This window comes from Phyllostomus discolor, chromosome 11 (assembly GCF_004126475.2).
Source record: "Phyllostomus discolor isolate MPI-MPIP mPhyDis1 chromosome 11, mPhyDis1.pri.v3, whole genome shotgun sequence".
In the NCBI taxonomy this organism is placed as follows: domain Eukaryota; kingdom Metazoa; phylum Chordata; class Mammalia; order Chiroptera; family Phyllostomidae; genus Phyllostomus; species Phyllostomus discolor.
The window spans coordinates 74,509,887-74,523,484 of NC_040913.2; the positions used below are offsets into that span (position 1 = coordinate 74,509,887).

The window sequence follows — 13,598 nt, forward strand, 5'->3', positions numbered from 1 at the left end:
CACTGTGCTTGCCTACTCCGTCGTCTTGCCTGGAAGTCTATCCTTTTATTAACATGGCAAAAAGTAGGAAAGGCTACAGTGGGTGGGCAACAAAGGGGAGCCAAATTATGATTATTTGTTGTTTATGGTTATCTTCATTATCTTCATGCTCAATTCCACTCACGGCAGTTGAGCTTGTCTTATCAAATGGCACAAAAATGAAACTTTTAGCCTTATAAAGTTAAAAAGTCACTTTCACTAAGACACACGAATATGGAGCTGTCTCTGCTTTATCTTTTTTTTTTTTTTAATTAAGCACAACGGAAACTTTAGTCATGAGCCACTCCACTCTGTCTCTGTAAAGCTTGTTACTCACTGATCTTCTTACTGGCTCCCATAATGGCAAAGCGTTTATTGGGTCATGGGGGAGAGATTGTTGCTAAGCTGCTAATGACACCATATGTTCCCAAACCTACATTCTTATTACTCTTGAGGGTGTGCAATACTGTATCCACATTTGCTATGCAGGATACATGAAGGCAACTCTGAATTAATCAATTGTTTGTCATGCAGAAAGCGGTTATTATAAAAAGGAGCACCTACTATGTACTATATATGAAATGAAAATGGGTTTTTAATATTAAAACTACTTGGGAGAATTAGTAAGCAGTAGGAAATTTCATGACAATTTAAGAATGCATTGTGCTAGCATGTTATCTTGCTGATGCCATTTTCATTTCTTTACTATATAAATTTTAACTACGCTATAATTAAGCAATTGTGCAATGCAGCTGGTCCTGAAATATGTCTGAAATACACACTTATCCATCAAAAAGTTTAAGAATGAATCAAATAGGATTCCAGACTTTTTGCCTAAAGAAAGAAAATAATGGGCTTTGTTTCCATAAAGGGACATTCACGGCTATAATCCTGTATACAAAGTAGGCATTCCATAAACCACTAGTAAAAAACATTGAAAATTCTTATGTGTTGCCCTAGGAAAGACAAAGAAGGGACTCAGCTCATTACTGTCATGGGTAACGGTGAGGTTCCAATGGTCCAAGAGAAAGTGCTGACCACGGCAACCTTCACTTTAATGTGGTCACAGGTTCACCTCTTCAGGTGCTTCCTGTGGGTCCTTTAAGTAGACCATTCAATAGACAATGTTGCATTGATTATTAAATGTAGTTTGGGGTTGTTTATTTGGACCTGCTTTTGTCCTTGATGTGGTTTCCAAACTGTCCATTCTGACTTTTCTTATCCACGAATCCATCAGAAATGAAAACACACCCCCGTTGAACTGCTACCTCAGTTTTTGAACTAACGGTGTTGAACGGACCTATCTTACAGCTTGACCAGAGGGATGGATTAAGTATCAGGCAGTTCGGCCTTTAAGATGTCCTCTCTCTCCCAGGGCCCTGTGGCACTTCTCTGGCTTCAGCCTCCGTGCTCCCAAAAGGCACTAATCCCCTCTGAAGCAGATCCATTTAATCTCCTCAAACCAAAGCCATTAGTTTTATATCTGCTGGAATAAGGGAAGAGGGAGCTGGCTTTTCTTATTTTGCAGGATGAGACCGAATGTCCTGCCGTTTTCGCCCTTCCGTTCCTGTCAATGAGGTGTGCACATGCTGTTTATCTCTGCTGTGATCCTCAGAGCGTAGGAGCAGGCAAGTTCAGCAAGTAGAAAGGACAACGCTCCAAAACCCCCCACCTGATTCTGGTGTTTAACTTTAGAAAATGTGGATCCACACACATTCTTATTTCTTAACATAATTATCTTTCTGGAAAAGAAATATTTTATCAAAAAGGCATTGGAGGCTTAGCTATGCTTTCAATTGTGATCCTTGCTCTTATCCCAGTCTCAGGGCATTAAATTTCTTGGTCAGAGCATTTAGGCGTGGCCACCTGTGATACCTCAACCCTAAGGTTTTGTGCTCCAGTCACAACTGACCAAGCAGCAATCACACCCAGATGCTCAAGTGACCGTTCAGAGCCGGCAGCTCCATCTCTAGGAGACACACGGCCCTCAGGGACAACGAGCACAATCCAGATGCTCTGTTGAAAGTGAAATAAAATCAAAGAATAATAGGTCCTCCAAGAGAAGTTGGGAATTGAGGAATTGCTTCAGGGTCTTGTTTGGCATAGATGAAAAACACAGGATGAAGGAAATTCCCAAATGTAACATGACCTAGATCCTTCATGAAGCCACTGCTCCATAAAGCTGGTGCCAAATGCTATTTCAATCAAACCCAGCCTTCTCTGGCTCCCTGTCCGGAGAGCACGGCTGGTTTCACAAGAGCCTTCGAACAAAGCACCAGCAGGAAGTGCACAGGGTGCCACCATCTTTTGACTGGAGTGCAGGAAGCAGCGGGCGGCAGAGAGAGCAACGTGTTCTTTCTTTTTACTGAACTGGTGGCCACGCTGCCTAAAAGGGGGCGTATATCTGGGTGTTGGACTCTTGTGAACACACCACTTCCCCAAACATACACAGATGTATTTCATACATTTCTAGGTTTCTTAGTCAGTAGTCATCAAGACTCTTGATCACATTTGACAGACATATTGATTTGCATACTATGGGGACAAAGGTTGCTAGAAAAAAACATGCTTTCTTTGAAAAGGGAATACCAGAATGGGTACACTGAATAAAAAGAAAAGGCTCACATAGCATTCTAAACTCATACATCCGATGCTGAATATATTCCAAAGCTCAGTGTCTTCCTAGCTATATTATTTCCACCAATAGGCGGGGAGGGAGGGAGAAGGACAGGGTGGGGGAGGGGGCCCAGTGGTCCAGGTTCTCAGGGGCCCAGATAACTGGGGGAACATTAGCCTGTGTTTCTTCTTTCTTTCTCTCCCTCTCCCACTATCCTTCTGCCTCATCAACTCTTTCTCTGTCCCTCCTTCCCTCCCCTTCTTCCCCATCTCCCTCCATCTCCCCTCCTATCCCTCCCTACCCTCCTCTCCACCTCCCTGTCCTCCCCCTCCCTCCCTCCCCACCTCCTCCTCCTCCCCCTCCTCTCCCCCCTCCTCTCCCACACCCCTTCTCCCTCTCCACCCCTCTCCTACACTCCCTTTCTCCACCTCTCTCCCTACCTTTCTGTATCTTCTTCCCTCTTTGCCTCCCTCTCCCTCACCCTATCTCTCCCTCCCTCTATCTCTCCCTCCCTATCTCTCTCTCTCCCCCTTCCCCCCCGGGCTGTCTCCCTCCCTCTATCCCTGGACTTCCCCCCCCACCTCTGCCTCCCTCTCTAGCCCTCTCCCTTTCTTCCTCTCCCTCCCTGTCGCTCCCTCTCTGTCCCTCCCCCTCTGTCCAGGGGAAGCCCTGGCTATCTCCCTCCTTCCCTCTCACTCCTCTCCTCCTGTCTTTCTCCCTCTCCCTCTCCTCTTCTTTCCCACTCCCTTTCACAGCCTCCTCTCTCCCCCTTCACCTCCCATGCTCCCCCTCCCATTCTCTTGCCCTGTCTCCCCCCATCCCTCTCTCTCCTTCTGCAGCTCTCCTGCCTGTCCTCCCCCTCCCCCCTAGTCTCTCTCCCAGTCTCTCCCTCTATCCCTTTCCCTCTCCTCCACCTGCTCCATCTTCCTCTCTATTCCTCTCCCTCCATTCTCCTCTCCCTCCATTCTCCTCTCCCTCCCTCCTCTCCCCCTCCCTCTTCTTTCTTCCACCCCCTCTGCCTCCCTCTCTCACTCCCTATCTCTCTCCTCCATCTCCCTCCCCTTCTCTAGCCCTCCCCCTCACCCGCTATCCCTCCCCTCCTGCCTGCTCTCCCTCTCCCTCACTGTTGCCCCTCCCCCTTTGTCTTTTTTCCCATTACCATTTAGCCTCCTTATACCCCTCTCCCCCAGGCAATCACTGCACTATTGTCCTTGTCCAGAAGTCCTTTTTGCTCAATTCCTCCATCCCCTAACCTGGTTCCCCCACTAGCTGTCATCCTGCTCTGTTATCTATGAGCCTGTGAGGGTGTTTCCAGGAGAAAAGCAGATTGCCCTTCATAATCCCCGCCAGGGAGCCTGATCTTTCTCAAGTAATAGAGGATTCTCCTGCCTGCTAGTTTTTGAGGTGCGGCATTGGCTCCACAGATTGTGGACCTGCCAAATTCCACAATTATGTGAGCTTATTCCTTGGAATCAGCGCCCTCTATCAGTGTATCAGTGTATCTACTACATCTTATAGATGAGTCCTACTGCACGGATCCCCTGCTCCTGGGCCACAGAACTATACCAGTCACAAGCCTGCCTCCTGCCTTGTCCCTGGAAAAACCGGTCCCTGGTGCCAACATGGTTGGGGATTGGGGACCACTGTCCTACTGGTTATCTTTCTCTGGACAATGCTGACAAACACACCATCTCAAATTTGGGAGTTGAGATCTAGGCTGTCCAATATACTCTCAGTGCTGGTAATTCCTTTCCTTACTAAACAACTTTTAATCAACTGACAGAAGCTAATATATAATATCCATGTATTTGATAACACTTCTTTCTTGCCTGGGGGGCCCACCATTGTCTGTCTTCAACTGTAACTGGACAACTAAGTTTTCGTCAGCTTAGTAATAACACAAGGCTGAAGACTGATAGTCACAGGTTTCTCTCCTCAAGTGCAAGCCTGCCTGCTCATGGACGGGAAGGTATTACAGTGATTATCTACAACTGAGTCGGCAACCAAGCGGTTATATGTCGATGCCTCTTTAGAAGACTTAGGAGTGTCATAGTCCGCACTGTATCAATTAAAATATGACTGTGTGTTAAAAACAACAACAACTAGTCACACTTCCAAGCTATATTTCAAAAATATCCAGGGACAGTCCAGAGTAGTCAGAAATACATCTCCTTAAACCTCCTGCTGCTGTGTTTGCATTAGGTTTCCCTGCACTTTGGAAGGGTGAGGCATTCTGAGGAAGGTAAATGGCTGAAATGTCTTCATTAGAGCGCATGGCCCTTTCGTCACTGAAACTAAGCACTGAGACTGGTGGCTACACTGCATTTTATTCCAGCCCTGTGTGTTGTACCTGACACATGCGGGTACTCACTTCTACAGGCAAAAAAAAAAAAAAAGCACAATATACTATTTGGTCAGTATTGTTGTTTAAATGTATTGATAATTTACACTTTAAAAATACAACGGCATGCTTGAATGGGCTTGCTTTCAAAGGTGCCCAGTTGTGTTGATGTACAAAAACAAATCCAACTTAGATATTTTCTTCATCCTGCCATCTTCCAAGAAAAGCCACCCAGCTCTATGCCCTGAATCTCTGGCTTTTTTAAGGACCTAAGCAAAATCGGCACACCTTAGCTCCATGAGTACGCGGGTGAAGGGTGGGTTCCCACTCACTGAGCCCCTGCTCTGTGCCATGAGACAGCCAAGTACATTCTCTTATCATTTGGTATCCACGGTAACCAAAGATAGGTACCATTTGGGGACTTAGAGAAGTTAAGCAACTTGCCCAGGGTTGCCAAGCTCGTAAGGGACAGTACCAAATTAAAACCTGAGTCTACGTGACTATTTGATCCTCTGATACCTTCTTCCTCAGGTGGAGTCAGTTGGAGACGGAATAGTTTATCTCAGGAATAAAGGCTTGGGAGTTTTCGAAGGAACATTGTATGTCTTGCTCTGCCAGACCGACTTGCCACAGAGCCATCCGCCTCCTCAGGCGTCACATGTCCTTCCCCACTTGTGAGCTAATAGTCACAACACATGCTGCCCCTTGCCACGAAACCACGGTCTCTAGAGATGACCTGAGGCTTCCCTGAGCTACAAAACCACCGGGGGAAACGCGAACATCATGATCAGTCTCAGAATTTCACCGAACTTAAAAATGGAGGCTACCAAGAGAAGAGAATTGCTGAGCTCAAGTCTGAACTGTCTTCCTACAGCATTTCTCTTAACACTTCATCTGGTTAATAGTAAGTGCACACATTTATAAAACTTAGTGATAAAATACTTAAAATAACCCATCTCTACTAAACAATGTGTTCATCTACTTTTCTACACTTTTCACCCATTTTGCTTTTTGCTCTTGGGAGATTTTGCTTTCTGCTAACGCATTTAACCAAAGTGATCATTATGATGTTTCTTTTCATACTGCGCACCGACACTGAAGATGTTCAACGGGGAGTTAGTTACCTAGAATGCAGAGACCGTCTGTGCAGTTTTCGGACTCCTGGCTCAGACCTTCGCAGAACTTGCCCCCGTTCCTCGGGGGTGGCGCGGTGCACTCGCGGATCCGCAAATGCTCACACTCTGGACTGCAGACTGACCACTCGCTCCACACTTCCCAGCTCCCGTCCACTTCATGGGGGAAACAAAAGGAGCCATCATTAGGATGAGCCAGGCAGCTGGCGGGAGACTCACCCCAGGACCGCTATTCTTTTAAACCAATAACGCCCACGAAAACAAAATAATATATTCATTTATCTTCTCTCCATGGTTTCTTTCCTAAAAAGACAGGCCAGCAAAAGCAGTGGTATAACTCTCTAGCCATTTCAGGATGAGACCAATTATTGAATTTAGGCAAAGATTCGAATTACTGGGGCCCTTGGGTTGGCTGATAACGTCATTATCCATTCCTCCCCGGTCTTTCCTGCTCGAGTGCCTCTTAGACGGACAGATAAACAATGTGTAGTAACCAGTGGTGATCCCCTCTTCCTCGGGTGTTGACGGGTGAGAGCAGAGAGCAGAATGAACTATCTTTAAGCCCTAAAAGCCCCTCAACAGCAAACTGTTAAACCCATATATATTGATAGCATTAAACTAAAACAGGTCAGTCAAACCCCAAGATACTAAGACTTACATAAATAGAATTTCTTGGGTCATAAATTGCTGCTCCGCGTAGAAATGAACAAACTGAATTCCACTAAAAATCAGCCCTAGAGATTGTGGCAGCTGTTCGAGGCAATTGTTCCATGACCTCCTAGGAATAGTCCTACCATGCTTATGTGGGTTAAGACACTGCAGTTTTTAATCCAGAGCAATTAGGAATGGGGTAACAAAAAAGATAATACTGATCTTGAAGCAAAATGTCTGAGTCCCTGTCTGTAAGTTTATTGCCTGAGCAACCCAGAGAAAGTCACTTAGCCTATTTCTGTAACTGGGGATAAGAAACAAAACAACTCACAACACAGGGTTAAATGACATTACAGATGTAAGAGCATCTTGCACAGTATCTGGCACATAGTAAGCACTCAATAAATGCTTATTGAGTATAAGTTCAAAATGAAACTCCAGGACTATACTGCAGGTGAGAGTTTCACCCTCGCTTTGAGTGGAACTAGATTGGAAATCTTAGACGCAGGGCTCTAGTCCGGTGTCCTTGGAGTTAACGTTTTATAATGCATGTGAGACCCAGGATCAATTCATTTCTCAGTGGGAGGATACGCTTTCCATAAAGAAAGTCATCTTCCATCTCATCTATTTCTCATTGTGTAAATTGGGTTAGAGCCAGTAAGAGACGAACAGAATAACTCAGAAAAGCCCCATTTGGCAAAGGAAGCCCCTCTCTGTGCAGAAAGCAAGGCGAGCGCAGACCACATGTAAAACTGCTGTGATGCTCTGCAATCCCTGCCGGTTGTGTCGGAAATAAACACAAAGCTAAACCTGGTAAGGTGATGAGTTGATTGGTAACTGCTAACCGGGGTCAAATGTGTGGTACCTGACCTGTTTTTACAGAAACTCGATCTCTGTAGCTATTACACAAATGGATGCCACAACATGGGAGAACCCAGGGAGAGAAGGGCATGGCTTGGCCCGACCAAACACGGGTGGTGCGAAACACCTTCAAAGCATTTGGTTTATTGATGGTGAGTGTCCAAGGTCATTTGAGTATTTAAAAAATATATTACATATGCCCCCAAACAGAGGCATTTCACCCATGTTCTTGCTACTACTTTCTGCATCAGCCCTCTGGACCGATGCTCTGCTCTCTAAGAACATGGGAGGGGGTCACTTAGGGAAAGGAGGTTACGTCACATGCCTCACAGCAGCTTACGAGTGTTGGTGGCTCGGAAGGGAAAAGGGAATCCGTGCATATCTCACCAGGACAAAGAGAAGTGCAGGTAATTTTCTGCACTGACATGCCCTCACAAAAGGCCCCACCATTGAGAGGAGCTGGGTTGGTACAGGTCCGGGAACGTTTCTGCCATCCTCTACCACAGCGAACATTGCAGGCTGACCACTCTGTCCAGGAAGACCAGCCTCCATTCACTGAGAGAGAAAATGGGGAGGGGAGAAAGAAAAGGAGAGAGGTTTTTACTGATTGCCTACTATGTGCAAGCCACTGTGCCAGGTGTTGTGAGTTCGGCGTCCTGGGGCCGAGAGACCCTGCGGAGCCACACTGGCTGCTCCGTCGGTAGGTGAGCCACGCAGGACTTACCTCCTCTCTGCCCCTCAGTCTACTCATCTGCTATAAGGAGGGGCACAGATACTTTTCTTGGCTGGGGAATTATGAAAAATAGAACTCATCAACATATCTCTAAAGCACTTGAAAAGCCAGCGTATAGAGAATATAACAGCATTTGAATTTCTGTTACTTTAAGTGCTTCAAAAATAAATCCCAGGGCTCTTCTGTTGGAGAGGGGAATGCCTTTACTTAAGTAGCTGGCAATTTCTTTTATACAATACCTGAGATAGCCAGCAAATAGTAGTGGTTTTTTGTTTTTTGGTGGATTTTGTATGCCAGGAGAAAAACTTTTGGCAGCAGGTCTGGGGAGACTGAGGGAGAGGAGCAGAAGGTGCCTGCCTCAGTTCCTTTCAAATATAAACACAATGGGAGAAAATAACCAACTTCCAAAATTAGTCTTTAAAAGAGAGCTTGGAAATTTCATTGACTACCTCACAGAAGTCCAGTGCTGGAGGGGAGAATAGCAGTAGAAATGTAGAAATCCCACCAAACGGGAGAGGCCGGACAGAGCCCCAGAGTGGATGAGCCCCCGTGACTTCTCAGCTCCGGGAGTTAACATGTTCATCAAGCACACACCCCTCTACCTCTCTGCCTTCTGCACTCCGTATCCATTCCTGGCCTTTGGGCTGGTCTTACCATAAACCACCACCGTGGCCGACAGGCTCCTCCTCTTGGCCACGATGTTGGCAGCCATGCAGGTGTAGTTCCCGGAGTCGGAGAGCCGCGCCTGCCTGATGATCAGGTTGTGGTCGGCCCTCGTGTCGATGTTCTCGTCTTGTTCCGAGTCAATGGGCTCCTCGTTCTTCAGCCACTCCACCTGTGAGGAGGAAGGAGCGTGAGCTTTACAGGTCATTACACACACACACTTTTTGTTGGAATTGGAAGGTGGGTCATTTTGTGTGTGGAAGAGAGAGCCACAGCAATGATTTTTTCCTCTTTATTCTATATCCCATCTCTTCTGCTTAGTGAGTTTGGCATAGTCAGGAAATGAATGCTCAAGTTAATAAATTGGAAGCAGGAAAAGGACACAAATACCCTATTGACTTTGACCCATTTTCTAAAAATGCCGTGGAAGAGCGAAAAGAGGTGACTGCAATTAGGTCATTTTATTACCATTCTGATGATGGCGGTGATGTTTCGGGAGCTAGTGCAAAAGGCAACCCAGAAGGGCAATGCAGATGCAGAACTCGTACTTTGTGCTGAGAGGGCATCAGCTGTTAGACACAGTTCGCCGCTATGTTTGGACTTAAGCACATTTTAATAAAGGTGTGATAATGTGTAAGAGCCAATGTAATATATAATTGGGCAATCACAGGCACATCGATTCAAATCTCAGTGTTCCCTAATTGGAGTATACAGTTCTTCGGTGATCACTTAGGTCACTCCACCAATGACTGAATGGATGTTGAGACACCCGACTCATTTAGGGCCCACACTTTCCTCTGGAGAAGCTCCCCTCTCTCATCCTCTGAGTGTGGGCTAGTTCCATTTTGGATTCGTTTTTTTTCTAGCTTGCTCCTGGAGGACCTATTTTCTTCTTCCAGTTCCACCCTAGTGCTACCCTTGGTTCAAACTTCTCTTTCCCTTGGACGGCTGAAGAAGACACGGATGGGATCTTCTGCTCCGCAGATCCTCATCCCCCCGCCCCCACTGCATGTGGAGTGCACCACCCTGGCCGCCCCGACTGCCCCAGGCAGGCCAGGCTTCCCCTGAGCTAACTGCTCTCCTTCCTCATCGTGTCCTCTGCTTCCGCATCGAAACAACACCTCCACTCTCTCGTGCCCTCCTGGTAGCTCTGGACCAATTTCTCCTCTGACAATCACCGTTCAGCTCTAGTTACCAGCATTATGTTACACACAGCGACCTAACCCGGAAAGCAGGGCAGAGACTCCCCCAGACAGACCCCACACAGAAGCTGCGCTGGTCACTGAAAGTTGATTTTAGAAGAAGGTGCCCCATTTCATGCTTAAATCTAAGGAATTCTAATTTAGCACTGACAAGCAAGTTATATAACATCTGACAAGCAAGTTATAGGCATCTGTTACATAACAGTTTGGTGTAATAAAGATTTGTTAGTCTCCATTCAAAGGCACTGACTTTCATCACGTATCAGTGATGAAACCCACAGTCACCTTTTATTACAATAGTTACCTCAAGTACCACCATGTCAATGAGAGGTTAGAGTCCCCAGAGTCACCACCACCCCAGATCCACCCTAGAAAAGGGCCATTGTAGAAAAGAAAATGATAGCAAGTAGTCAAACGAGGAGCTCTGAGAACTGCTTTAAAACATCAAGACAGATGAAAGGGCAACGTGAAGCCAGGCCATGGGGTAAAGAAGCCAGCTCACTACTGACCCCTACTGGGGTCACCACGGTGCAGCCTGGAGGTGTGGGAACCACCCACGACCCAGAGCTCTGGCAAAGAAAGCAGGACAGTGCAACCCTGTTTAAATCACAGGTGGCTGCCTGCCTGTGACAAAACATCCATTCCCTACCAACGTTGCACACCTCACAGTTGTGCACTTACTCACCTGACACACATTCTAACACTTACTGAGCTCGTCCTCAGAGTTGGGTAAAGCTAGATAAACAGAACCAGCAGTTTCTTCTTTCATGAATTTTATATTTAACAGGTACAATTAAATGCACATTGCCCCAAGAAAATAAAAGCCAGGAGTAACTGCCAATGATTTCTGGGATAAAACACTCACTTAAAGCCAACAGGACCGGATTTCTCAAAGAACAAATCGGCCGCTCAAAGGAGGGCTGGGGAGCTTCGGTCCAGCCCACTCTCCCTGACTCCCAAATTCAGAGCCTAAACTGCCTGGTTTTCTGACTGATTCCCTACTCCTGAGACTTGTAGCACTGAGAAAGCTGTTCCCTTGCGTCCACACGTCCATCATCTTTTTCCATACTTCCCCTCAGACAGCTGGGCAGGAAGTCGGGCGAGTCTGGCCCTGGACTGTAAGTTAGTTACTGCCAGTGAGTTAACCAGCCAAGAAAAAGCTCCTTGGGCCGGTGTCTCTGGAGACAGAAACCAAGGAAGTCCCAGCTCCTAGAAATCAAAGAAAGCTTTCCTGATGAAATGGTGTACATGCCCGTCTACCACTGTGCAACTAGTAAAAATAATATTGAATGTAAACTGTAATTGAAAAAAAAAAGCAATCCCAAAACTTAGTCCAGAGGATATTAAAGCCACAATCATCACGTAGAGGTTTGGCTTCAAATTGAAAACTTATATAAAAATCATGTACACAATTAAATGGCCAAAAACGTAAGAAAATATTTGTCACAAATTTGATAAATATTATTATGATCTGAGGAATAATCTTATTATCTTAATGGTTCAAAAATCACTATATATATTTATTTAAATCCCAGTCTAGGTAAGATGGCATAATGATACGTTAAATAACAATATAATGGGTTTTTCCCCATCAAAATAACCAAGATTAACATCATATACACATACATATATACAGTTTTGTGTGTGTGGTTAGCTTCATTTTTGCCGAGAGTGCAGGGCATAGAACGTCACCCCATCACTGCTCTGCCACTGTTTCGTCCCTGGGCTGCCGGTAGTAACAGCCTCTTCGGGAGCTGGGCTGCCCGCTGCTTCCACTGTTGCCTCTGCAGTTGCTTTTCTACTAAGAGATCAGATCACGACCTTCTAGCCTGAAATCTTTGAATGGTCTCAAGCCCCACTTAGGACAAAATGGCAAACCTTCCCAAGGCTAACAACGTACTCCTGTGGTCTAGTCCCTAGCAGTCCTGTACCTCAGACCCTCGCAGTAACCCTGCTCACTCTACTGCAGCCGAACAGACTCCGTCCTGCTACTGCGCAGTGCAGGCCTGGGGCAAGTTCCAGCCTCAGGCCCTGAAACAGCTGCCGCTCCTCAGCCCCGAAGGCCTTCCCCAGGTGTCTTCACGATTCACCTCCCCGTTTCATTCAGATCTGAGGTCAGGCGTCACCTCCTCAGAGAGGTCTTGTCAAAGGACACTTTCTAATACAGCAAGTTTCACTTCCCGTCACTCCCCCATCCTGCCATCATTATTACCTAGTGCTTATCACCACCTGATGGTCTTAAACACAGGAATGCCTTTTGTTCTTGTAATTACGATCTCTGGAATTTACTCCCCTCCAAAAGGGCTAGGCCAACAGACACAAACTTAACCACAATAAATTATTTTTGGTAAAAAGAAAGAAAGAAAAAGGAAAAATTATGCCAAAGCTACACGCATGCAAATAATAGATCTTTGTTTAGACAGAGAGGAAACTTGGTTCTCAAACTTGATTTGTTCCAGAAAACTGCTCCAGAGGAGTTTGTTCGAAAACTGAATCTTCTGTCACCCGAGAGACGCGTGACTGACCATACAGGTAGCAGCGTGGAGGGTTGTCGGGTCAAGAATCCAGACCCGAACCTCTGTAGACGACAGAGCACGTTTTCCGTGAGCAACTTGGTTGAGAGCTGAATTGTTCAGGAACTAAGACGTACAAGAGCTGAGGTTTGACTATAAATGGTGATTTAAGGATATGATTTAGTATTAAATGGGCATTAAAAGTCATGATTTCAACTAGTAAAAACACAGAAAATGCTCATAATACAGGGAAGTCAAAGTGCAAATTTGTATGGTTAGTGGTATAAACTTATAAAACAAAACAAAAAAAATATATATGCTTTACAAAATGAAAAATGATTGGAAGGAAATATGTTTACAGAGGTTTTTAGAGAAGAACAGGGTAACTCCTTTCTGTTGGTTAATTGTGGTACCTTCAAGGAAAAGCTCTTTAGTAATCTGAAAAAAAAAATCACTTTATTTAAAAAATATCTCTTTTCTTCATCATGTAGCACAATCATTTTCAAATTTATATTTTGCCATAAAATGTTTCCCAGATCTAGTTTATCTGATGCCCAAAATGGAAAAATGGGTTAACAAGGAGAGACCTTATGACTGGTGCACAAGTAGGGGCATCGGAGCCACAGAAGCCTGAGCTGAGTAAGACTGGTGGCAGCCAAGGCCAAGTTTGCATCCTGGGGGGGGATCACTCACATCCTCCCCCTTCTGTGTCTATCACGCCCCGTGGAGGTGTCCAGGGCACAACTCCCGCCACCATGTGAGTTGTCCCTGCCATCCAATCTAATCCCCTACACACCCACATGCACTATGGATAGACACGGTGGTCCGCTGCTGGGTCTCCCCTGATTGCACCTTGAAAAGCATTG

At 45.8% G+C, this 13,598-nt stretch overlaps 1 protein-coding gene across 1 annotated transcript in view; it reads right to left on the reverse strand.

The window, feature by feature from the left end:
- Positions 1-13,598, reverse strand: part of UNC5D (unc-5 netrin receptor D) — a 221,152-nt gene that overhangs the window by 104,886 nt on the left and 102,668 nt on the right. Inside the window, exons 5-7 of the mRNA XM_036011105.1 lie at positions 9,009-9,189; positions 8,009-8,176; positions 6,101-6,265 (exon numbers count right to left, since the gene is read on the reverse strand). Of these exons, the coding sequence (XP_035866998.1) occupies positions 6,101-6,265; positions 8,009-8,176; positions 9,009-9,189 (514 nt within the window). The remainder of the gene's footprint in view (positions 1-6,100; positions 6,266-8,008; positions 8,177-9,008; positions 9,190-13,598) is intronic.